The sequence below is a fragment of the Zootermopsis nevadensis genome, unplaced genomic scaffold, assembly GCF_977971745.1.
Source record: "Zootermopsis nevadensis isolate Lab colony 2312 unplaced genomic scaffold, Znev_1.0 Znev_ptg000010l, whole genome shotgun sequence".
Classification (NCBI taxonomy): domain Eukaryota; kingdom Metazoa; phylum Arthropoda; class Insecta; order Blattodea; family Termopsidae; genus Zootermopsis; species Zootermopsis nevadensis.
Window position 1 is genome coordinate 9,172,657 of NW_028259142.1, and position 25,727 is coordinate 9,198,383.

General features: G+C 36.7%; 1 protein-coding gene across 1 annotated transcript; it reads left to right on the plus strand.

Moving 5' to 3' along the window:
• The first annotated feature begins 21,894 nt into the window (after positions 1–21,894).
• Positions 21,895–25,511, plus strand: LOC110827575 (uncharacterized). Its single transcript, XM_087346082.1, has 3 exons — positions 21,895–22,499; positions 23,980–24,157; positions 25,281–25,511. Exons 1-2 carry the CDS (start codon positions 22,029–22,031, stop codon positions 24,013–24,015), a joined length of 507 nt encoding a protein of 168 aa, XP_087202208.1. The 5' UTR covers positions 21,895–22,028; the 3' UTR covers positions 24,016–24,157; positions 25,281–25,511.
• The last annotated feature ends 216 nt before the right edge of the window (positions 25,512–25,727 follow it).

Consider the following 25,727-nt stretch of genomic DNA (forward strand, 5'->3'; position numbering starts at 1 on the left):
TTGTAACCAGTATTTTCTTCTGACATCGGCGCTTGTTAAAGACTATGTTTACGCCGTTATGCCATAACAAAGTGACAATAATTCTAAGTGAGAAAGAAAACCTTCCTTAACTTTTATCTCTGAGGTACAAATATTTCTGAAATTCGTTTGTTTCAAACTTGTTTATTATGTACGAGGTCTGACAATCGAATTGAAGTTCTTATGCAATAGGTGGCTGCACTGATGAACTGATGCATGTATGATAAATCTACTATATGGTTCTGAAAGCATTAATTCGAACAAAACCAGTTTGATTTATGGTTGAAGTAAGTGTTTTTGGCTGATTGTTTCATTACGTCTAGTTAATGAGAAAAAAATGTTCTTATAAATTTAAACATTATTCTAAATAATAGGTACAGAGACATTGAGGTGCCAACACTCAGTTCGCTTGTGAATAAGTGTCTTGCCTAAGTGGAAACCGAATGTATATTACCGTGTCCACAGAAATACATCAGCGCTTCTTGTAACAACATAAATGCCACCATTTTAAGATCTTTGTTATTACTATCTTTCCATCCACTTCAAGTTCTCACGAGTTGACTCTTCTCCTCAAGCTTTACAACCAACATTTTGCACTTCTGACCTTTCCTGTGCATGCTACATATTTAACCTACTGAAATCACCTTGTCGAAAATTATCCATGTCCGGCGCAATCTGGGTGATTTCGTAACTTGGTTTAAAACGACTAGTTGTCAACCTCTTCCCAACCCCTAAGTTCAAGGACCAGTTTACACGACTGATAAATAAGTGAATTTGCAGTTACTTTTCTATATCTGCAGGCCCTTTACTCCAATCGGACCTCGAGAACAAAATGAAAAAGTGACTTGACTAACTATTTTCCAGTTGGACCAAGAAAGAAAATACAAAAGTAATGAATGTGAAAGTCCAGAATCAAAACTGTGTTGGCTAGCTTTGATAATTTTGGCTAATTTCTTTCTCTAGAACATTCAACCGGTTGTTTTTTGCTCACGTTTAATCGTACCGTTTAGTGCTTGGCATTCGTCTAAAAATTATGAGAAATACCATTGTGAATGTATCTACCGTACCTAGTCTAAATAATTTTGTCCTACGCGACTTCAGATATTTCCGAAACTGAGATGAACCCAGCAGATGTGTGATCGGTATTCGTTTCTGTACAAATCCTGCTAAATATACTATATACATTTTCTCTGCACCAGTCGTCAACATTTGAATGCTCTTTTCATAGGAGACACGCATATGAGACCTATTAGCATGACCGCCAAGTCATTGGGCTATTCCCTTTCTTTTCTTACAGCTAGTCTTTGTGAAGCATGAAATACATGTGCAGATTTCAACGAAGAAACGGCGTGTGGCAGAAAGACAACGTTCTTAAATATGCTAAAATTACCAAACAGTTAAGAATAATTTTTTGTGCACGTTAATTAGGGACTTATCTTTGTTTTGTGACAAAAACTGTGCAAACACAACTGGAAATAGAGGAATTAATTAATTACTTTGCGCTTCTGTCTGAGTCACACGTTTTGTCAGACCTCGTATTCTGTTATTTCTCTCTTATGAACGATGACGACGACGAAGATGGTAATAATAAACTGTGCAAAATTGGACCATTCAATCCCTAGCTATTCGTCGGACAACGATGGAAAAAAAAAAATCATTTACACCTCAGAATGTAAATGATCAGCAGCTACTACCGAAGAATAGTAAGACAAAGATCTGGAGTGCAGGTCGCCTAGGCACTCCAAGGGCTGAGGTGGTTAGTGCAATGAGGTAATTCAACGCAGGCCACCCAAAGACACAGCCAACAAGCCCAAGATATACAGGAAAATATTACAAGAAAAACAAGAGTGCCTTGGCCAAGAGAAGAAATTAAGAGAGTCTTCAGACGACTACAAGAGTGTGTATGAGCTATGGAGGAAAAGAAATCCAAACAGTAGAACGAATATCGATGCTAAGAAACTTATAAACCAAATAAACTACATTAAGAAGAACAAAAGAGTAAGAGATGTGGAAATGGAAGAAATACAGCAGGAGATGAAATTAATTCAGGAACTTCATTTATAATGATATTTAAATTATACGGCATCATGTCTCCCATGTATAAATTAGAAAAGTACTAAAACTAGTGAAACCGCAAAACATTTTCACAATAAAAGAAAGAATTTAGAGTACAAATGAAGTTCTCACAGAAATATTAGCAGAAACAGATATGAGCTTAACTGAACTGAATCATCTTATTTATTCAATGGCAAAAGTAATAACAGAAGATTTAAATGAACCATCAAAAATCAAGCTAAGAAAGCAACCTCAATAAACCACCCTGAATGATAACAATATAAACAACTATTGATGCCATTATGAAAGATTTATTAGAAATCTTTCATAATGGCACCAATAGTTGTTTATATTGTTATCATTCAGGGAAATTAAGAGAGAAGAAATGGAAAATCGGAATATTAGAATTAAATGCTTCCTTCTGAAATATAAAATGGATAGCGAAGAAAACCTCAAGCACATAATGATGAGCTTAAAAAAAAGGTTCCAGCAAAGTCACTAAGCATCAGGAGACACAAAAGAATACAAACCCATTATCAACAAAACAAACTATTAAAACAGAATGCAAGAAATTCTACTGATCTTAAAGACGGAAAAAGATAAATATGAAATCCACGTCAAACACAACGAAGAAGCCACGTGGATGAAGAAGAAGCTTGCTAAACCTGAGAATGGAATGGGAACCAATAACGGAGAACGAGGTAACAGCAGTTCTGAAAGAAACTCTGAATTGGAAGGCCCCAGAAGCAGATTTGATAGCAAATTTTTGGTTGAAGAACCTCACTGGGAAACAACAATAATTAGCAAATGTTTCCAATGAACTCATTGATCAAGATTATGTTCCGGACTGGTTGGTTCTTGGAATAACTTACTGTTCCAAATACCGCAAATACTGAACTAAAAATAAGTATAGGTCTGTGACTTGTCTCCCTACAGTACAGGTAACCCTCGATTTACGCCTATTCAGAATAACGCCGATTTTGAATCCACAAAATAAAAAAGTGAAAAATATAAATTTTACCATTATTTATAACGTTTTACAATGTGTCTCGTACTGATTCTTATACTAAATCGAATTCTTACATCACGGATTCTGAATAAAAAATATAATTGCAGTCATCTCTGCAATTACATATGTTTCGTTAACGCGAATTTCCTTGAATGTGATCGATGAATCGGTAAAAGCTGTTTGTGAAATGCAAACTTTTGCGTATGCGAGTATGCTCTTATGCATTTTCATTCTTGGCGCTTTAAACGTACAAAGGAATAATTTAATCTCTGCGGACATACCGAGAGTATTTTTACTATGCGATTTTCTATAGGTCGACGTCTTACATTAATCCAGCTATCGCCTAACAGCAGAGATGACTGTACACATCAATCATATGAAAGAATCGCAGTCAATCGCGGGGACCAATGAATTGCTGATTGTAAGTGAATAAATTGTATTTTTTAAATTCCCTTTATTTATTTACGTTATTTCGGAACTTTGAATTTAATGCCACTTTATTACGCGTCAATATTTGGGTGCTGGGAACGTATGCAATTGACATCTCATTAATTACACTATAAAAGAGTTTCAATTTACGCCGATTCCGATTACGGCGGTTCGTCCAGGAACGCATCCCCGGCGTAAATCGAAGGCTGCTAGCAATTATTGCAGTAAGTAATTTATATATAAATTACTTACTGCAATAATTGCTAGCAGAGTGCAGAAGCATTTTGAAGATCATAATTTAATGCCAAGGGAACAAAATGTGTGCTGCCGAGGATCAAGATTTTGCAATGACGACCTGCTGGTTGTAAAAGCAAGAAGAATAAATTGTGCATGGCCTCGATTGACTACAAAAAAGGCATCCGACACCGTTCCTCACAGCCGTGTACTTAAATTTTTAAAGCTAATTGGAGTTAATGAAAAGATAATATCGTTCACTAAGAAAGGAATGAATCTTCATACTCACCGCTGTGAAAACCTCAAAACTTACAAGGATTGAATAATTGGAAAAATAGTATGAAAATAAATATGGGAGATAAAGTAACTGAAAGAACAGGTATCAGAGTAAATTATGGAATATTTCAAGGTGATTCATACTCGCCATTATTATTTTGTTTTAGTTTAATCCCTCACACAGCAGAGCTCAACCGAATGAATATGGGTTATGAGACTAAAACAAAAGGTTCACACCTGATCTATATGTACGACTGAAAACTGAAATGCAAATCAGAAACAACTACAGAAACAACTCCATTCATTTAAGACAATCACTAAGGATATGAGAATGATATCTGGACTGAAAAAATGTGCAAAGTTATGTATAAAAAAAGGAAAATTTGCTGAATCAGGAAACCTGTTAATTGATACGGACACAGAAACACAACAGCTTTAACAAGGAAAAGAATACAAATACTTAGGAATTGAGGAAGGACATGGCATAAAATATCAAGAAATGAAAGATAAACTGAAGGAGGAATATAATGGAAGATTAACGATGATAATGAAATCTGAACTGAATACCAGAAACAAAATCAGTGCCATAAATGCATTAGCAGTTCCAGTACTGAGATACAGTTTTAAAATAATGAACTGGAGACTGGATGAACTGTAGAAAATTGACAGAAAAACTAGGAAAATTTTGAAAAAAATATAGGAAGCATCATCCAAAAGCAGACGCCGATATAATTTACATAAAGAGGAAGGTGGAGGGAAGAGGACTGGACAAATTGAAAAGTGAAAGAAATAATAATGTAGATTATTTGCTAATAAAGCATAAAAAGGATCCATATATTATTATCATAAAATTGCACATAGGACTCAAGCAATAATGACTTCAATAACTAAGACTGCATCAAAATTCAAAGAACTAAATTCTGAAGATGAAATCAATGACACAAATGAAGGAAAATTAAGACGTTGATTCAAGATATTATAAAGAAGAAATGGAAGAACATAATAATGTATTGGCGGTGTCTCCGAAGTTTGGATAAACAATTTACAAGCAAGAAACACACATTTCTGTGGCATACAAAAGGAAATCTGAAAGGGGAAACTGTAAGTCAGATTATAGCAGCACAAGACCAAGTGCTAAACAATAAATATTATGCAACCAAAATATTAAAAACAGGCACAGACATCAAATGTAGATTTTGTCAGCAAATTGAAGAAACGACAGATCGCGTTGTGTCTGGATGCCCAGTGCTGACAAAAGAGCAATGTATACAACGACATGATCGTGATCGTACTTAGCTACATTTTAAAATATGCAGGAAAGCTGGGGTAAAGCTAGAAAAGAAGCATTGGTATGAACAAATTCCAAAGGCAGTTGAGACAAGTCAGGATAACCAGATATTATAATCCGAAATAAAAATGGACTCGTCTCATAATTGATATAGCAATACCAACTGACAGGAATTTAATTAAGAAGGAAGCGGAGGAGATCTTTAAATACAAGGACCTTCTTATTGAAATACAGCGAATGTGGAAATTGAAAGCAAAAGTAATGGCAATTATTATAGGAGCAACTGTTCCAGTTGCTCCTATAATAATTGCCAAGTCATTCAGAAAATATTTGGCCAACATCCCGGGCAAACACAATATCAGGGAACTTCAGAAAACTGCCAATTTAGTATCTTTATATGTCATTCGAAATACGCTGTAGTGAAATATATAGTCAAGTATTACAATAAAACTATATATTACATTTAACAAATATTAAAAACAAAATGTATTTTGGAAATAGCTGCTACACAATTTACTTCAGGGGAAAGCTATCCTATAAAGTGGTGAATAGTTTGAATAATTCAATTCATTTATTTAATAATAATAAATATACTTTAAGTTTTCCTTGTTTACGTTACGGAACGACCACTTACAAAAAGAAAGCTTCATAGGCCCCTCACTCTCTATCGGGATTGACAACAGCTTACCACTCACGTTATACCTGCCAACCAATGTTATATTTTTCATTTGACATCCAATACGAATTCTTACTTGTCGAAATCAAAACTGTGAACAGAGAGAAAAACAAAATAACTTAAATGGAAATGTTTCAATTTATTATAAACAAGTACATTATTATTATTATGAATTGTTTAATTGGTCCACAAGCAGCCAAAAACTTCAGGCGTGTTGCTGTCATAACTCGGATGCTTGCAGGCCAGATGAAACTGTAGTCACGGCTCGAACCACGAGATAGGCGGCTACAGTGAGTTGGGGTCGTGCGCACGTAGTAGTCGGAGCGACCCAAGAAGCACGGCCTTTTGCATCCGGCTGAGTAGTGCTTCAGCGTTACGCTGGCATGCCGGAATGAACTTGATGTTAGCCAGCAGTGACGACTTGACTCCTCCAAGAACTCCAATTATAAGGACGATTAATTTGACAGTGAATCCTGGGTACAGCTGTCTTAGCTCAAACACAAGGTCTTGATACTTGGTCCGTTTTTCAGCCTCCTTCACAACTATGTTGGTTTCAGCCGGGGCCGAAAACTCGATGACATACATGGTGCATCCAGAGGTATCGATGAGAACGATGTCAGGTTTAGTGGCTGTTAACTGCCTGGTAGTGGGGAACGAATAGTTCCAATAAATTTTACATTTGTCGTTCTCAACGACGGACTCAATGTCCCCAGGAGCGTACGGAAAACGGGTGTCTTATCTATGCCGTAAAAGTGTCTCAGGTGGTAATAGAGTATACGTAAAGCAGCGTTATGTCGATGAATGTAGGCGCAGCTGGCATAATGTTTACATGCCGACAAAAGATGCATCAACGTCTCTGGTTGCATTCGGCATGCCCTGCAGACAGTATCCGCTACCCCCACACCCATCACCATTCGGCGGTACACAAGTGTGTTTACAACACCATCTTGGCACGCTAAGATGAAACCCTCGGTTTCAGACTTTAGTCCAGCCGACCGTAGAAAGGCGAACGTCAGGTCTTTTGACAAGCCCATTTTTTCTACATTTTTGAATAAGGCCCCATGCATGGGTTTATCTGTATCAACGAACTTAATCGTGCAGCGACCATATATTATGTCAAGGATTATCGGAACAACAAAGAAGTGTGTGAATATATACATTGCAATGATATTAACTGACTGACTTGAGTTTTGATGGTTGTTTAAAAACGTCTTATCATATTCATTTTTATATTGAAACCACTATTTTTTTGAGGTATTCAAGCTTGATGTACTACGAACATTGTTATCCTTTGAAAAATTAAGTACAAACACTAAAATACAAACATTATATTGTGGCACACGGCTCAGAATGCAAAAATCGTCCTACCGTACATTTCAGGTCATACAAGAAATGGCAGAAATAATGATTCATAAAGTTTAAGTTAAATGTTTCCAATTTTTATAAACATATATATTAAGGTAAGAATTAATTGGTTTGAAGTAGCACTTTTGTCCGATTAATATTATTTAAGGTACAGAAAGAATTAATGTGTGTCATATTACCCGTTTTGAGCTCTGAGTAGCATATTATTCTATATAAACGTATATCGGTGTGAAGAGACCACATATTATGTCGGAATTTGTCGAAACAACAAAGATGTGTGTGAAAATATAGAATGCATTGTCATTTACAGACAGACTTGATTTATGAAGGTTGTTTGAAGACGTCTTATCATATACATGTTTTATATTAAGAACACATTTCTCTTAATGTATTAAGCACGCTGTACCTCGAACATCGTTATCCTTTAAAATTACGAACAAACATTAATATACAAACAGTATTTAGTGGCACACGTCTCAGAACGCAAAAATCAAAACATTAGTCCACCCATACATTTCAGGTCGTACAAAAAATGTCTGAAATGGTGGTTAATAAAGTTGAAGGGAAATGTTTCCAATTAATATAAACACGTAGATTAAGGTTAGATATTCATAGCACTTTTGTTCGATTAATATAATTTAAGTTACTTGCAGAATTCATGTGTTATCATTATACATGTTTTGAACACTGAGTAGCAAACAATTCTGTATTAACGCACGTCGGTGTGAAGCAACCACATATTATGTCGGGAATTATCGCAGTAAGAAAGATGTGTGCGAATATATACGATGCAATGCTGTTTACAGACAGACTTGAATTTTAATGGTTGTTTGAAGACGTCTAATCATATACATGATTTATATTAAATACACTATTCTTTTGATTTAATCAAGAATGATGTACCTCGAAAAACATTATTCTTTCAAAATTATGTATAAACGTTAAAGTACAAACTGTATTTATTGGCACACGGCTCAGAACCAAAAATCAAAACATTATTCCACCCTTACATTAAAGTCGTACAAAAAAATTTCAAAATATGAGGTTCATTAAGATGAGTGAAATGTCTCCAATATTTAAAACATGCACTTTAGGGTGAGATATTCATAGGATTAAAGTAGCACTTTTGTTCAATTAATATAATTTATGTTACAGGCAGTGTTAATGTGTTGACATTTTACGCGTTTTGAGCTCTGACTAGGACACAATTCTGTATCAACGAACATCTGCGTGCAGTGTCCACATACTATGCCAGGGATTATCGCAGCAACAAAGATGTGTGTGAATATATAGAATGCAATAATATTTACAAACAGATTTGAGTTTTGATAGTTGTTTGAAGACGTCTAATCACATACATGTTTTATATTAATGAAACTATTCTTTTGAGGTATTCAAGCATGATGTACCTCGAATATCGTTATCCTTTAAAAATTACGTACAAATGTTAAAACACAGACAGTATATAGTGGCACACGGCTCAGATTGCAAACAATACATTACGGTAAGATATTCATTGGTATAAAGTAGCACTATTGTCCGATTAATATCTACTATAAAAATTTCTAATTCCCCGTTTTCGCCAACCTATTTGCGTCAACCAATTTGTCGTCAAAAAATAACATCATCAAAAATGCCAACAGATATTTGTTTACACAGCATTGTTGATGTCGACACAACAATGCCGAGTAAACAAATAACGCTTCACATCAAGGAAATCAAATAATATCAAGTTAGTCGCATTATCACTGCTGGAGAAGCAGTACACCGCTTTCTTGAATATTGACTGACAGTTGGCCTAAAACATCAGGAAAGTGAAAGAAAACGTTATCAAGTATTTGAAGTACCAACTCCAACAAGATAAAGTGATACTCATTCGATATATTACGATTATGAAAACTATTATAAAAACTGACTTTATGATTGATTTTGAGACGAAGATTTGCAAGGGTGGGCCTGGACGTAAAAGGTCGACTGAACAAGAACTGTTGGCCTCTGAACAGCGACGTAAAGAACTACAACATGATACCTATTTAAGAAATAAAGAAAAGCGACAGAAGACTTTAATTGATAAATGTAGAAAAATGACTGACTTAGAAAAGTTGGTCTCTGAACAACGACGTAAAGAACTACAACATGATACCTATTTAAGAAATAAAGAAAAGCGAAAGAAAACCTTCATTGATAAATGTAGAAAGTTGACAGACCTAGAACAGTTGGCCTCTGAACAGCGACGTAAGAAACTGAAATATCAGACGTATATAAAAAATAAAGAAGAGTGAATGAAGACTTACATTGATAGACGAGACCATATTAACGACACACGTAGAAAAACGTATTCGGTAAGAACAGAGGAGAAAATGAAACAAGACGCTGAAAAGGAAATTATTAGGTATCAAAGTAAATTAGTAATGAAGAACCAAAGAAGACTGCTAATAGCAGCACATATTATGAACGACGAACATCAACAAACATTATCTCGGACCTAATAACTATGACTGTAAACATTGGCTTGATGAATCGACTCAACGTTCCAGTAAATCGTATTATGATTGCTGTGCACATGGAAAGGTTGTGCTTTATTCGTTGCAAATATACCCTGATGAACTTTGAAAACTCTTTTCTCCTCGACATTTTCGTAACAAATGTCGTGTTTACAACAACATGATGGCATTCGCTTCATTTCAAGCGAATCTCATGGACTTCGGAATTAATTGTTTTAAATTGCATGGCCAAATTTATCATAACATGAATGCGGCATCTTTTCCGAAAGATATTGAGAATGCAACTTTTGGTCAACTGTTTACGATCGACGAAGAAGAAGCCGTCAAACAAAGAATCGAAAATACATGTCAGAATTCGAAAGGCGACAACAAAGATGTCATCAAAGAAGAAATAGTAACGAAATTAACTAATATAATTTCGCGCATTAACGTCCACGCAAAATCCTATCGCATGATGAACAACCAATACAAGCTTCAAAAAGAAAACGCTGAGCGTAACAACGAGTCTGAACCGGAGCTAAAGTTGGTTATGTCGATGCTTCCTGGAGACGACAAAAACAGGTACAATCCGAAATGGAGCAATGACGTCGTTGTTGTGTGTCCTAAAACCGACGATGGTGACAATCCTGATTCGTATGTTGTTTATAGTACGAAGGAGCAAAGAATCAAACGTCTTTCGATAATGAACCCATTCGTTGAACCCTTTGTCTATCCCTTTTTGTTTCCTTACGGCTGAATGCAATGGCATAAAGACCTCAAACTGAAAGATGCTGAAGTTCGTGATCGTCTAACACGAGGAATGTTCGCTCGCTATAGATCGCTACTCGCGAAAACGAATTTAATACAGTCACAAAAAGTGGGAAACTTTTCCAACAATAGTTGGTTGATACTGAAATTAAACGTGAAAAAGACGTTATCAACTACTTGAGGTATCAACTACAACAAGTTAAACGTGTAGATAAGTGCAGCAGTTTGAAAGCAAACTTGGAAAAGCTTGCAAAAGAAAAGAAGAAAGAACTCGGGCGCATTAAAGTTTTGAACTCATCGTTCGTTGGATCGCCACGTTACATGTTGGAACTGTACCAAGACGCAATGGCAATGGTCGCTGCTATCGGTACGCCGTGTTTGTTCATCACCATTACGAACAATCCTAATTGGCGTGAAATTCGCGAAAATCTCAACCACATGAAACACCACCAGACAGACCCGACTTCGTTGACAGAGTATTCAAGTTGAAACTCAATCACTTGATGGATTTGCTGATCAAACATTCAGTTATGGGAAAGTTGCTTGCTTACGTGTACACAGTTGTGTTTCTGAAGCGAGGACGTCCGCATGCACATATCCTTTTATACCTCCAAGAAGGATCAAAAATTAAGACTGATGAAGATGTTGACAAATTCATTTGCGCTGAACTAACAGACTCCGAAACACAACCTAATCTTTAAGACATTGTTACGCGTAACATGATTCATCAATATAGTCCGCGTTGCATGAAGGGAAATGAATGTACTAAAGGCTTTCCCAAACAGTATTCTCCTTGCACAATAATCGTCGAGGACGGTTATCCAATCTACAAACGACAAAATAATGGAAGCACTTACTCCGCAAAAAATGGATTTGTCGCAACAAATCAAGACGTTGTTCCATTCTGTCCGTATTTGGTGCATGAATTAAACTGTCACATCAATGTTGAGTCTGTATCATCGATTACTTCAGTAAAGTACCTATTCAAATATGCTTTTAAAGGTGGTGATTTGACAAACTATACAATCATCGAAGGAGATGAGCTTCACTACGACGAGATCACCAATTACCAAGACAGTCGCATGATCACTGCTCCAGAAGCAGCACATCGCATTCTTGAAAATGAAATGCACAGACGCAGTCATGCAATCATACGTCTACCTGTGCATTTGCCGAACGAACAAACCGTCGAATTTGGAGAAGAAGCAACAACGAAAACATTAGAAAAGCAATTGCCGGTTCAACAATGCTCCTTGAATATTTCGAATTGAACAAACGGGACCCAAACGCACAAAAGTATTATTATTTCGAAATTCCAAAGCACTATACGTGGAGAGCAGAAATGAAAGGTACCAATGATGAAGAAGAAAAAGGAGCGTCCACTGTTGAATACGAACAAAAGACGAACTTGAAGAAACAGAAGTCATGGTTTCCACGAAGAGATGGTAAACACACAATCGGACGCATTTATATAGTGTAAGCCCTAGAGATTAAGAAACATTCCATCTTCGTGTTCTTTTATTGAAAGTGTAAGGCGCAGAAAACTATGAGGACTTAAAGACTTACGACTCTTTCACTTACCAAACATTCACAGAAAACTGTTTAGCACGTGGACTGATCGAAGATGACGCTGAATGGAAATGTTGCATGCAAGAAGGTGCGATCTACCAAATGCCTTATCAGCTATGTGTGTTGTTTGTTCAGATTCTAATCCATTGTCACTCATTGCACCCCGATGAGCTTTTCAATGATTTCATCGATATAATGGCGCAAGACTTTAAAAAACAAGATAAAATTTCTGACTCTGACGCACGTGACAAAGCTCATGCTAATATTAATGAATTGTTAATTATTGAAGGGAAAAGTTTGAAGGACTTTCCAACACTGCCTCAGGAAATTAAAAAATTACACACAGTAAGTAACCAAGAATTTACTGTTGAGGAACACTTTGGAATTGGTGAAGAAATGTACAAATCATTGAACAAGAAAGAAAAGGTAATCGTTGACATAGTACTTAATCATATAAGCGAAAAACCCGTACTTCTACATTGATGGTCCAGGAGGTTGCGGTAAAACTTACACATATAAAACATTGTACCATTTGTTAGTAGGACGACACAAGAAAGTCACTACGATGGCTTATACAGGTATCGCAGCAAGTTTGTTGCCTAAAGGAAACACTGTCCACAGAGTAGCCGGGCTGCCCGTTCCTGTTTTGCCTGACTCTAACACCAACATTTCGATAACGGATAACAGAGGAAAAGAATTGATAGATACAGACGTATTTATTTGGGACGAAGCACCAATGGCACCACGGTATTTTATGGATATACTCGATAGAACTTTGCGAGACTTCACACGTTGTAACTTACCCTTTGGAGGTAAAGGTATGTTGCTCGGTGGAGACTTTAGACAGATTTTACCTGTCTTACGCAATTCAAATAAAACGTCAACACTGTATTCAACAATAAATTATTCGCCTTTGTGGAAACACTTTAAGGTCACGTCATTGTCTGAAAACATGCGCGCCACACCTCAAGCTATAAAATGGACTAAATTCTTACTCGACCTCGGCGAAGGACGCCTCAACGACCACGACGACATGGTAGAAGAGTCTGAAAACATGGTTTGTACGGATGATTGTGTCGAAAAGATTTGCGGAGATATCATAAGAAACAATGACATCGAAATGCTCAAAACTACCGCAATCCTTGCTGCAAGAAATTGTGACGTCGACGAAATAAATGAGAGAGTTGTTGAGTTACTAGACGAATCTACTCGAGCATTGATGGTGTCGAAGACTCGGACAAAGAGAAGTTCAGTGAAATGCTGACCCCCAAATACTTAAACACTTTGCGACCACGATCACTGCCCCCATATAATTTGCGTCTACGTAAGAACGCTATTGTCATGTTGGTACGTAACTTAAGCGTTTGGGAAGGATTAGTTAACGGAACACGTTTATTAGTACAGCAGATGACCAACAACCTCCTTCAATGTATGGTCATAACGGGAGATTATTGCGGGGATATTGTTTTCATTCCACGTATAAAAATATATTGTGACAGCGAATACCCATTTACCATGTGGAGACGCCTAATCCCCGTAACGCCTGCCTTCGGAATCACTATCAACAAAGCTCAGGGCCAAACGTTCAAAAGAATTGGCATTTATTTGGAACAGGATGCATTCGGACATGGACAAATCTACGTCGCATTTTCACATGCACCAAGCGACAATTGTGTATTTGTTTATCTAAAAAAGGGACGAAAAAATAATCTCATTAAAAACGTTGTCTATAGAGAAATATTAAACGAACAGAGTATGAATGACAGGAGAACACAAGACATTAAAATAAAAGAAGGAAAGCGAAAACTTGAAATTAATCTTGACGAAATTGAAAGTGAAACAGTTGAACATGCAGTTAAACGTGTAAAAGTTGAAGGGAAAAAAAGAATAAGAACTCATGAAGAAAATGAACAACCTATACGGAGAGTGAAGCGGAATGAAACGACGATTACACGTGAATTTGTAACAACTGTCGAATATTTGAAACTCGAGAATGGAAATGGATAAGACTGCTTTTTGATTACTTCACTAAACATGTTACATTCAGCTACTACGTTCGTTGAAAGTCTAAAAGAAATTATATTAAATCAATACGAAGGCCACAACAATGGTGCACAATTGATCTCTGAGATTGCAAACGGATACAGTCATCCTCAAAACTTACATAATGTCATTTCAATACGACAAAAACTGAAAGAACATTTGAGAAGAGGTTTTCAAAGTGTGTCCGAAACGATCTACAACATTTTCAAAAATTACCAATTGAAATGCAAAACATGTTTGACTATCAGACGGTGAATACAAAAACATGTAGAAATGGTCATCAACTTCAAGAACGTTATAGAAACCAAATATTGGTAATGAACTTACCACAAACGAACGTGACAAACTTCAGAGACTTATTGGAGTATCAAACCAAGACAGATGTGAACGGAACGTGTATGGAATGTCAACGACACTACGTATGTGGAACGACAGATATTGTTGTTGGTGACCGTCAAAAGTACATGATTTTTGAAATAAATAGATTAACTCTAAATGGAGTACGCACATTTGATATAATGAGAATGAGACAAAACAACCAATTAGTGTATGGAAAACATTGGAAATTGAAAAGTGCGGTCGAATTCGTGGACATTAACGGTACTGGAAACGACGGTCATTTTAAGGCATGAAAACGCTATTCTTTTGAGGTATTCAAGCATGATGTACCACGAATATCGTTATCCTTTCAAAATTACGTATAAACGTTAAAATACAAACAGTATTCAGGGGCACACGGCTCAGAATGCAATAATCAAAACATTAGTCGACCTTTAAATTACAGGTCGTACAAAACGAGACAGAATAGGAGGTTCATAAAGTTGAAGTGAAATGTTTCCGATTTTTATAAACATATACATTAAGGTAAGATATTCATTGGTTTAAAGTAGCACTTATGTCTGATTAATATTATTTAAGGTACAGAGAGAATTAATGTGTGTAATATTAAGCGTTTTGAGTTCTGAGTAACATATAATTCTATATCAAAGAGCATCGGTGTGAAGAGACCACATATTATGACGGATATTATCGAAACAACAAAGAAGTGTGTGAAAATTTAGAATGCATTGTCATATACAGACAGACTTGATTTATAAAGGTTGTTTGAAGACGTCTTATCATATACATGTTTTATATTAAGAACACATTTCTTTTGATGTATTAAAGCACGATGTACCTCGAACATCGTTATTATTTCAAAAATTTGTATAAACGTTATAAAAAAACAGTATTTAGCGGCACACGGCCAGACCGCAAAAATCAAACATTAATCTACCCTTACATTACAGGACGTACAAAAACCTACAGAAATGGTGGTTTATAAATTTGAAGGGAACTGTTTTCAATTATAATAAACATGTACATTAGGGTTAGATATTCATAGGATTAAAGTAGCACATTTTTCCGATTAATATTATTTATGTTACAGGCAGAAATAATGTGTAGAAATATAACTCGATTTCAGCTCTAAATAGAACACAATTCTGTATCAACGAACATCGGTTGAAGCGACCACATATTATGTCGGGAATTATCGCAGCAACAAAGATGTGTGTGAACATATACGATGCAATGTTATTTACAGACAGACTTGAATATTGATGGTTGTTTGAAGATGTCTAATCATATACATGGTTTATATTAAAGACACTATTCTTTTGAGGTATACAAGCATGATGTACCTCGAAAATCTTTATTCTTTCAAAATTACGTGTAAACGTTAAAGTACAAACAGTATTTATCGGCACACGGCTCAGAACCAAAAATCAAAACATTAGTCCACCCTTACCTTTAAGTCGTACAAAAAAATTTCAAAATATGAGGTTCATAAAGTTGAGTGAAATGTCTCCAATATTTAAAAAATGCACTTTAGGGTGAGATATTCATAGGATTAAAGTAGCACTTTTGTGCGATTAATATAATTTATGTTACAGGCAGTGTTAATGTGTTGTAATTTTACGCGTTTTAAGCTCTAAGTAGCACACAATTCTGTATCAACGAACATAGGCGTGCAGTGTCCACATATCATGTCATGGATTATCACAGCAACAAAGATGTGTGAATATATAGAAAGCATGTTATTTAGAGACAGAATTGAGTTTTGATGGTTTTTTTAGACGTCTTATCATATACATATTTTATATTAAAACCTCTATTCTTATGAGATATTCAAGCTTGATATATCTCGAACATTGGTATCCTTTCAAAATTTCGTACAAACATTAAAATTCGTACAGTATTTTGTGGCACACGGCACAGAACGCAAAAAACAAACCATTAGTCAGCTCTACATTGGATGTCGTACAAAACCTGTCATAAATGATAGTTCATAAATTTGAAGGGAAAATTTGCTAATTACAATAAACATGTACATTAGGGTTAGATATTCATAGGATTAAAGTAGCAATTTTATTCCGATTAGTATTATTTAAGTTACTGGCAGAATTAATATGTTGTCATATTACGCGCTTTCAGCTCTTTTGGAACTCAATTCTGTATCAACTAACATCGTCGTCCAGCGATCACATTTTATGTCGGGGATTATTGCAGCAACAAAGATGTGTGTGAATATATATGATGTAATGTTTTATACGAACAAACTTGAGATTTGAGGTTGTTTGAAGACGTCTTATCATATATATGTTTTTAATTATAGACACTATTCTTTTGAGGTATTCAACAATGATGTACCTCGAAAATAACTATCCTTTCAAAATTACGTAAAACGTTAAAATACAGACAGTATATAGTGGCACACGGTTCAGAAAACAAAAATCAAAACAATAGTTCTCCCGTACATTAATGATCGTACAAAAAATGTTAGAAATTTTGGGGCATAATGTTTAAGATTATGTAATGTAAGGCAAGGCAAGTCAAGGTAAGGCAAGGCAAGGCAAGGCAATGTAATGTAATGTAAGGCAAGGCAAAGCATTGTAATGTAATGTAAGGTAACATAAGGCAACGCAAGGCAAGGCAAGGCAAAGTAATGCAATCTAATGTAACGTAAGGTAATGTAATGTAAGGCAAAGCAAGGCAGGCAAGGCAATGTAATGTAATGTAAGGTAACGTAAGGTAATGTAATGTAAGGCAAAGCAAAGCAAGGCAAGGCAATGTATAGTATTGTAAGGTAACAAAGGTAATGAAATGTAAAGCAAGGCAAGGCAAGGCAAGGCAAGGCAAGGCAATGTAATGTAATGTAATGTAACGTAAGGTAATGTAATGTAATGCAAGGCAAGGCAAGGCAAAAGCAAGGCAATGTAATGTAATGTAAGGTAACATAAGGTAATGTAATGTAAGGCAAGGCAAGGCAATGTAATATAATGTAATGTAACGTAAGGTAATGTAATGTAAGGCAAGGCAAGGCAAGTTAATTTCAAGGCAAGGCAAGGCAAGGCAAGGCAATGTAATGTAAGAAAAGGCAAAGCAAGGTAAGGCAAGCCAATGTAATGTAATGTAAGGTAACGTTAGGTACAATAATGTAAGGCAAGACAAGGCAAGGCATGGCAAATCAAGGCAAGGCAAGGCATGGTAAGGCAATGCAAGCCAAAGCAAGGCAAGGGCAATGTAATTTAATGTAAGGTAACGTAAGGTAATGTAATGTAAGGCAAGGCAAGGCAAGGCAAAGCAATGTAATTTAATGTAAGGTAACGTAAGGTAATGTAATGTAAGGCAAGGCAAGGCAAGGCAATATAATGTAATGTAAGGTAACGTAAGGTAATGTAATGTAAGGCAAGGCAATGGAATGTAAGGTAACGTAAGGTAATGTAATGGGAGGCAATACAAGGCAAGGCAAATTCAAGGCAAGGCAAGACAATGCAAGGCAAGGCAATGTAATGTAATGTAATGTAACGTAAGGTAATGTAATGTAAGGCAAGGCAAGGCAATATAATGTATTGTAAGGTAACGTAAGGTAATATAATGTAAGGCAAGGCAAGGCAAAGCAAGGCAAGGTAAGACAAAGCAATGTAATGTAATATAAGGTGACGTAAGGTAATGTATTGTAAGGCAAGGCAAGGCAAGGCAATGTAATGTAAGGTAACGTAAAGTAATGTAATGGTAGGAAATACAATGCAAGGCAAATTCAAGGCAAGGCAAGGCAAGACAAGGCAATGTAATGTAATGTAAAGTAACGTAAAGTAATGGAATGTAAGGCAAGGTAAGGCAAGGCAATGCAAGGCAAGGCAAGGCAAGCCAAGGCAAGCCAATGTAATATAATGTAAGGTAACGTAAGGTAATGTAATGTAAGGCAAGGCAAGGCAAGGCAATTTCAAGGCAAGGCAAGGCAAGCAAAGCAAGGCAAGGCAATGTAATGTAATGTAATGAAACGTAAGGTAATGTAATGTAAGGCAAGGCAAAGCAAGGTAAGACAAGGTAAGACAAAATAATGTAATTTAAGGTAACGTTAGGTACTATAATGTAAGGTAAGGCAAGGCATGGCATGGCAAATCAAGGCAAGGCAAGGCAATGCAAGGCATGGCAAATCAATGCAAGGCAAGGCAAGGCAAGGCAAGGCAATGTAATTTAATGTAAGGTAACGTAAGGTAATATAATGTAAGGCAAGGCAAGGCAAGGCAATGTAATGTAATGTAAGGAAAGTTAAGGTAATGTAATGTAAGGCAGGCAAGGCAAGGCAAAGCAATGTAATTTAATGTAAGGTAACGTAAGGTAATGTAATGTAAGGCAAGGCAAGGCAATGTAATGTAATGTAATGTAAGGTAACGTAAGGTAATGTAATGTAAGGCAAGGCAATGTAATGTAAGGTAACGTAAGGTAATATAATGGGAGGCAATACAAGGCAAGGCAAATTCAAGGCAAGGCAAGACAATGCAAGGCAAGGCAATGTAATGTAATGTAATGTAACGTAAGGTAATGTAATGTAAGGCAAGGCAAGGCAATATAATGTATTGTAAGGTAACGTAAGGTAATATAATGTAAGGCAAGGCAAGGCAAAGCAAGGCAAGGGAAAGCAAGGCAAGGTATGGCAAGGCAAGACAATGTAAGGCAAGGCAAGGCAATGTAATGTAATGTAAGGTAACGTAAATTAATGTAATGTAAGGCAAGGCAAGGCAAGGTAAATCAAGAGACGGCAAGGTAGTGTAATGTAATGCAAGGTAACGTAAGGTAATGTAATGTAAGGCAAGGCAAGGCAATGTATGTAATGTAAGTTAACGTAAGGTAATGTAATGTAAGGCAAGGCAAGTCAAGGCAAGACAATATAATGTAATATAAGGTAACGTAGGGTAATATAATGTAAGTCAAGGTAAGGCAAGGCAATTTCAAGGCAAGGCAAGGCAAGGCAAGCTTAGCAAGGCAAGGCAATGTAATGTAATGTAATGTACCGTAAGGTAATGTAATGTAAGGCAAGGCAAAGCAAGGTAAGGCTAGCCAAAATAATGTAATGTAAGGTAACGTTAGGTACTATAATGTAAGGTAAGGCAAGGCATGGCATGGCAAATCAAGGCAAGGCAAGGCAATGCAAGGCATGGCAAGTCAATGCAAGGCAAAGCAAGGCAAGGCAAGGCAAGGCAAGGCAAGGCAATGTAATTTAATGTAATGTAAGTATCAGAGGTCCTCCTTGTCTACGTCTTCAAAGTTGATTTAGTCGAGTCAAATCGATTGAAAGCTCTCATAATCCTGCTGTAAAGTAAGTGCTGTGAAAACTTTTGTTTTTACTAGGTAACAATTTTTTTCCGGATAGTTACTGTGTATTTGTGTGTTCATAAGAAATTAGAGTTTGGAAATTACTGATCGGAATTGCATATCATATCTTTTAAATGGAATGCGTTGGGAAAAGTAAGTAAATTGCGTGCGTGACCATAGGCATAAAAGAGCTGTTGGTTTAATAGTTTGTCACTAGAGTCCGGTAGAGTACGCTGACTGTAGTGCATTGTGGATGTGCTAGCACCACTACCAACGTATCTTATTTCTAACCAAGCGGTTGGTTAATTACCAGACTGTGTTCATGTAATGTTTGATTGAAATATTCACAGTATTTCTATGTAGTTTGTTTCGTATTGGTCTGAGGAATTTATGTTCTTCAGCATACTCGAAAGAAACGTCACGAAACAGGAGTGCTTATGATACTACTACTATTATTACCCATTGATTGGCAATTACAAAAGTAGGTTATTTCAACTAATCCCAGTGACCGCATGGTTCTCTAAGATTCTAAGATCATGTGGTCTAGGCTTAGAATTTGGTTTCACGGGCTCGTCCGCTGACACCCTCCCCCCTGCGAGTGATGTTTACATTTTCGTTACTGACTGATGCGATGCAGCTCGTCGGCATGTCCACATTATCCCCGACCCACAGTTTAAAAAGAAAACAACTCGATGATTGCAAATTTAAATTTAAAATATTTGGCTTCAGTGTGTGAAAAAATCTTTTCAAATGTAACTGTCTTTTATACTGTGCACTAAATAAAACGCGAATGTCTCTTATTTATACAAAATGCCTCTTTTAATTGAGTTGTTTGTTTATCATTTGAAATCTAATGAGACATTCACAATATTTGAGTGCAGTTCTCCGCTTTCACATCTTACCTAATCCTTGTGAAATATAGGGAAATTAATTGCACTGTTTAATTTTAAATTTTGCCACTTTCTTTGATTATACAGTGCCAGTGCCCCTTTCACAAACTTATATATATACTGGGGATACTGGGAACGACCCGTTCTTCAAGTGCCTGAGCACTGCGGGTCCCAACTTTTCGTTGGCTTGATCCATGGACATTCGGTAGAACTCCTTGGGCGAGGGATCGGCATGTCGCAAGGCCACTACCTGTACACAGGACAGACACCCATGGCTTGAGTGGGATTCGAACCCACGGTCCAAGCGACAGAAGGCCCACGCCTCAGACCGCGCGGTCACTGCGGACCCCTAACTTATATATAAATGTCTTTATATGTGGCGCAGCGTCATTAAAACGTCGGACTTCAGTACCGTAACCACTATTATAATAATTTTGGAAAGTTGGGAGTAATTACGAAATATTTAACTGACTTTAGCTTTCATTAAATGTTTACCACATCGGAAAATGTTTCAAATAAAAATTGTAATTGTAATGATATGTGTATTTTGCACAAGAAAAGCCGTTAAAAGAAAGTTCGATGTTATCGTCATGTAATATAAGTTATTCTTGACTAACATGAGCCAAAATTAAATTTGGCCGACAGCTTTAACATTAATCCACAGTAATAAATATAATCGCAATCAATTTAGTATTTTTTGAGTTGAGATTTGCGGGCTCTCCATATGCAATTTATTTTTTGCAGAATTGGCAAAGAGGGCACACAAATGTACGCAAAGTTCAACTGGAAGGATGGACCTGTTGCCGATCATATGAACGACTTGGTGAATTTTATGGCATTTGTGTGGCTACACTGGTCTGCTGGGACAAAAGTCTAGCTGCCAGTAACAGAGACATATGGTAGTCATACAACCGTGCGAGGAGGTTGCCAGAGAAGATGTATAGAAATTGGCTGAGTCACGTGCAAATAGCGGTGTAGGGAGGGAAGTAAATCGCCCATGAACTAGTGCAGGTACATGTTACAGCAGGCCGGTCGCCAGTATTAAAGCAACTGAAACAGTCCATGAGCAATACAGTGATACGTGACGACAGTATTGCTGGTGTAATTCTAAATGAGGCGATGAAACGGGTGGTGGGGGGGGGGGGGGGGCACAAAACAACTGGCTGATGAACACAACACACCAGTGAATAACGGCATTGACTGTTTCGCAAGAGACGGGTCTGATGTGACCATTGATAACCGGAATTTGGACGTTGGCTGCGAAACGAAACGTTACGACGTCAAGATGCCACCAGCACAAGATGTACCGCCGGTGTTGAACATTGACGCTGAGAATTACATGCTTCATGTTTCTCATTCGTCCGAGACCAGACGCCGATCCTTCAGCTTTACAAATGGGACCACAAAGACTAGCACTGTCAATAATCGTCAACTAACGCATCATCACTATCATGCCAACAAGAGCCCACTAGATTTGGACATGTTCTGTGTTCAGGAGACTGTGAATTCCTTAGCTGCCGGTGTGTTAGCGTGTGCAACCAGAGTCCGGCAACCAACAGGTCCGTCTCCGTCCGTGGCACCGAGTGCGGGGTTCGATACTCAGGGTTGTGCCAGACCACTTTCTTTCCACAACCTCATGTGTTCATGTAAACTTTCGTGTTGCTGTACGTGTGCTTCGCTGTGTTCACCAGATTGTCATGCCTGCTTCCACTCGATATGTGATACCGCCCCCCAGTTGGCCGTCAATAAGCAGAAGGTAAGCACTGCCCGTAGAATGTATAACTGTTACACGCATGTTACGCACTTGCCTTAAACCGGTGAAAGTGTGCACGCATCATCTTTTGAAAATATCAAGAAAAGAAAACTGGAAACGTAATTTGTAACGTAGCCCGTCTGTGAAACCTGGGTGTTACGTTATGGTATGTTAAGTGTGCTTAGGTAAATCATGTTACCAAGCCCCATAAACCCATTGCATAAAGAAAGCATTTTATTTTATGTATACTTTTCAGTTCACATACCATTTTAAACATTTTTTGTGCCTTATACAAGAAAATGAATGACATTTTTAGATAAGGTTACATAATTTTGAGTTTTATAACTTCATTTGCTAAAGATTTCTGTCGTCTGGGTTGTTGCACCGTGTAGTCTGGAAGATGCCCACCGACGTTTCGTAGGTCCATGGCTCCATCATCAGGGCGATGAATTAGCAGTTTTATGTCCATGCGTACATTGTTATGTTACTAGGAAACGTCATCTGTTTACTCGGCATTGTTGTGTTTTATTATTGCCGTCAACAATAATGTTCAGCTTTTATATGATCTCATGCGTGCATTGTTATGTTACTAGGAAACGTCAACTGTTTACCCGGCATTGTTGAGTTAAATTACTGCCGTCAACAATCCGCTTTCGTCATTGCGTTAAGATCTGAGCTGTGAGTCGCTTGTAGAAGAAGTGCGTCGTAGAGTAGACAATTTTGTGCTGTTAAAACGTTTTAGAAAATCACAAGTTCTTATCTTATATAAGAATTATTAAGAAATCTGTGATACTGCCCGTGGACATCGTGGTCTCTTACAATTGAACAAAGTTTGAGATAAGGGATTCTAATTTAATATTATTATTATTTGGAATTGTATTTGTAATTGTCTGTGGTTTAGTGAGTGTTGGTGTGCAATCGTTAAACATTCACATGCCAGGAACTCGATATGGAAGATCTCGTTGAATCTAGAGAACTCTACTTCTGTAATGTCGCCTGCCGGAGGAATTCTGTAGCCACCTTCGTCCTTAAGGCAGAATAGCTGCTGGTTGTATTTATGTCATATTATTGGCAACGCCCGATCGTCTGATTTTATTTGTGCTTTCACGAATACTAAACAATTTGAGGTAGAACTGTTTTCTACAGCACGAGTTTGTTGTACTTCAAATACCTTCTGCATTTATGGTAAATATTTCAACTTTGCAGCAATGCGAAAAAATCTATTGAATTAATTTCGGAACTCTTTAAATCGGAAGACGGTCTTGCATTTATGATTGAATGTAACCTAATTATAAGTTATATTAAATCTCTTTGTATTTTTTAACTACCAACATTGTGTAAATATGGATCGACAACAATGGTTATGTTACCTAAGAAACTAATTGTTGCGTCATCTGTTTACTCGGCATTGTGTTTCATTATTGCCGTCAACAATAATGGTCAGCTTTTATATGAACTCATGCGTGCATTGTTATGTTACTAGGAAACGTCATCTGTTTACCCTGCATTGTTGAGTTAAATTACTGCCGCCAACAATCCGCTTTCGTCATTCTGTTAAGAGTTGAGCTGTGAGTCGCTTGTGTAAGAAGTGCGTCGTAGAGTAGACAATTTTGTGCTGTTAAATAGACGTTTTTGTCGAGCAATGGAGAAAATAAACAGTGGTAAGTGGAATATTGGATGTTTAAATTTCTTTTAATTTGCTTGTGTTTAACATGGGTGTAATTATATAATGGGAATACCGAGATAAATACCGCAATTGCAACTGTCTACTAACAAGCCATTGTTACTTAAAAAAGTGTTTTCGGAATTTAGTTCCTAAGAATGAATTCTTATTTGTGATTTAACATTATGTAAAAATGTCTTTGAATATTACAAATTTATAACTAACTAGAAACGTATGTTGCAGTGATTAACATCTTTTTTGTCTGGAGGTATTAGAAACTATGCTTGGGAGCCATAATTTTAGACGTTTAGGCTGGACTGCCGTGATATATCCGGCTACAAAACTTAATATGCTGATGAATAAGAACTACATTTGCTAAGTTCAAATATTTAAAAGCAACAACAAATAATCAAAATTGTATTCATGAATAAATTAGGGACAGATTGCATTCTGAGAATGTCTGCTACCTCGAAGTTCAGAATCTTTTGTGCTCCCATAATTTGTGTATAAGATTAAAGATGATCTACAGAAAAAATACAGCTCTACTACTTGCCGTGGTTGGATGTGTTAAAATAGTGCTTTTGACGTAAATACGTATATATTTTAGGGTCAGTGTCATTCGGGAAAAAGTGAAACGAAAAAGTGTAACTTCATTGTTATGTTACCTAGGAAACGTCATTTGTTTATCAACAAATCGACAACAATGGTTACCTAAGGAACATCTATTTACTCGATATTTTTGTTACCTATAAAACATTTCATAACATTACCTTACCTTACATTACATTACATTACATTCAGCTACCACAGAAGCATTTTAAGCGTAACTAATTCAAGTTGAATAAGCAATGTCTTAATCAAACTTTACTCAATTGTAAAGCATGTATAAAGGAAATATTTAGAATAAAGCCAATATATAAACTTCCTTTCCGTATAGACGTATTTACGTCAAATTCTCCGGAACCCTGGTTCCACTATCACTTTTTAATATAGTAATGACAGTAGAGATTCATTAAAAGAAAGGTATTTCTTGAGCAGACAAGTGTCCATTTATCGAGGAAGACCATAATATGATGTGCACTTTCACGATCTTACTAATGGTGTGATTTGTGCTGTTGCAGTTACGTCGTTCTTACAAGGCCTAGCAGCTTCGACCACTGTCAACAAAGACAAAGGACTGGCAAGGCTGATAAACGAGGAGGATAAAGTATCCACTGCAATCCTTCTCCTGGTCATGACGCTTATGATTTTATGTGCTTTAAGGGTAGGTATAATGTCTCTCTATCTGACTGAACATGTCAGACTAAAGTCCTGAGGTGTAAGGTTATACACAAAAGAATGGTGCGGTTTCAAAACTTAATAAAAAGTTGTCAGTGGGACCACGGTTCCGGAGAATTTGACGTAAATACGTATACGGAAAGGAAGTTTATATATTGGCTTTATTCTAAATATTTCCTTTACACATACTTTACAATTGAGTAAAGTTTGATTAAGACATTCCTTATTTAACTTGAATTAGTAACGCTTCAGATGGGTCTGTGGTAGATGAATGTAATGTAGGGTAAGGT

Coding starts and splice junctions, on each gene's coding strand:
- LOC110827575 (XM_087346082.1), top strand. CDS start 22,029: ATGCCACCAGCACAAGATGTACCGCCGGTGTTGAACATTGACGCTGAG. Junction 22,500..23,979: donor TGGCCGTCAATAAGCAGAAG/GTAAGCACTGCC, acceptor TTATGTTACTAG/GAAACGTCATCTGTTTACCC.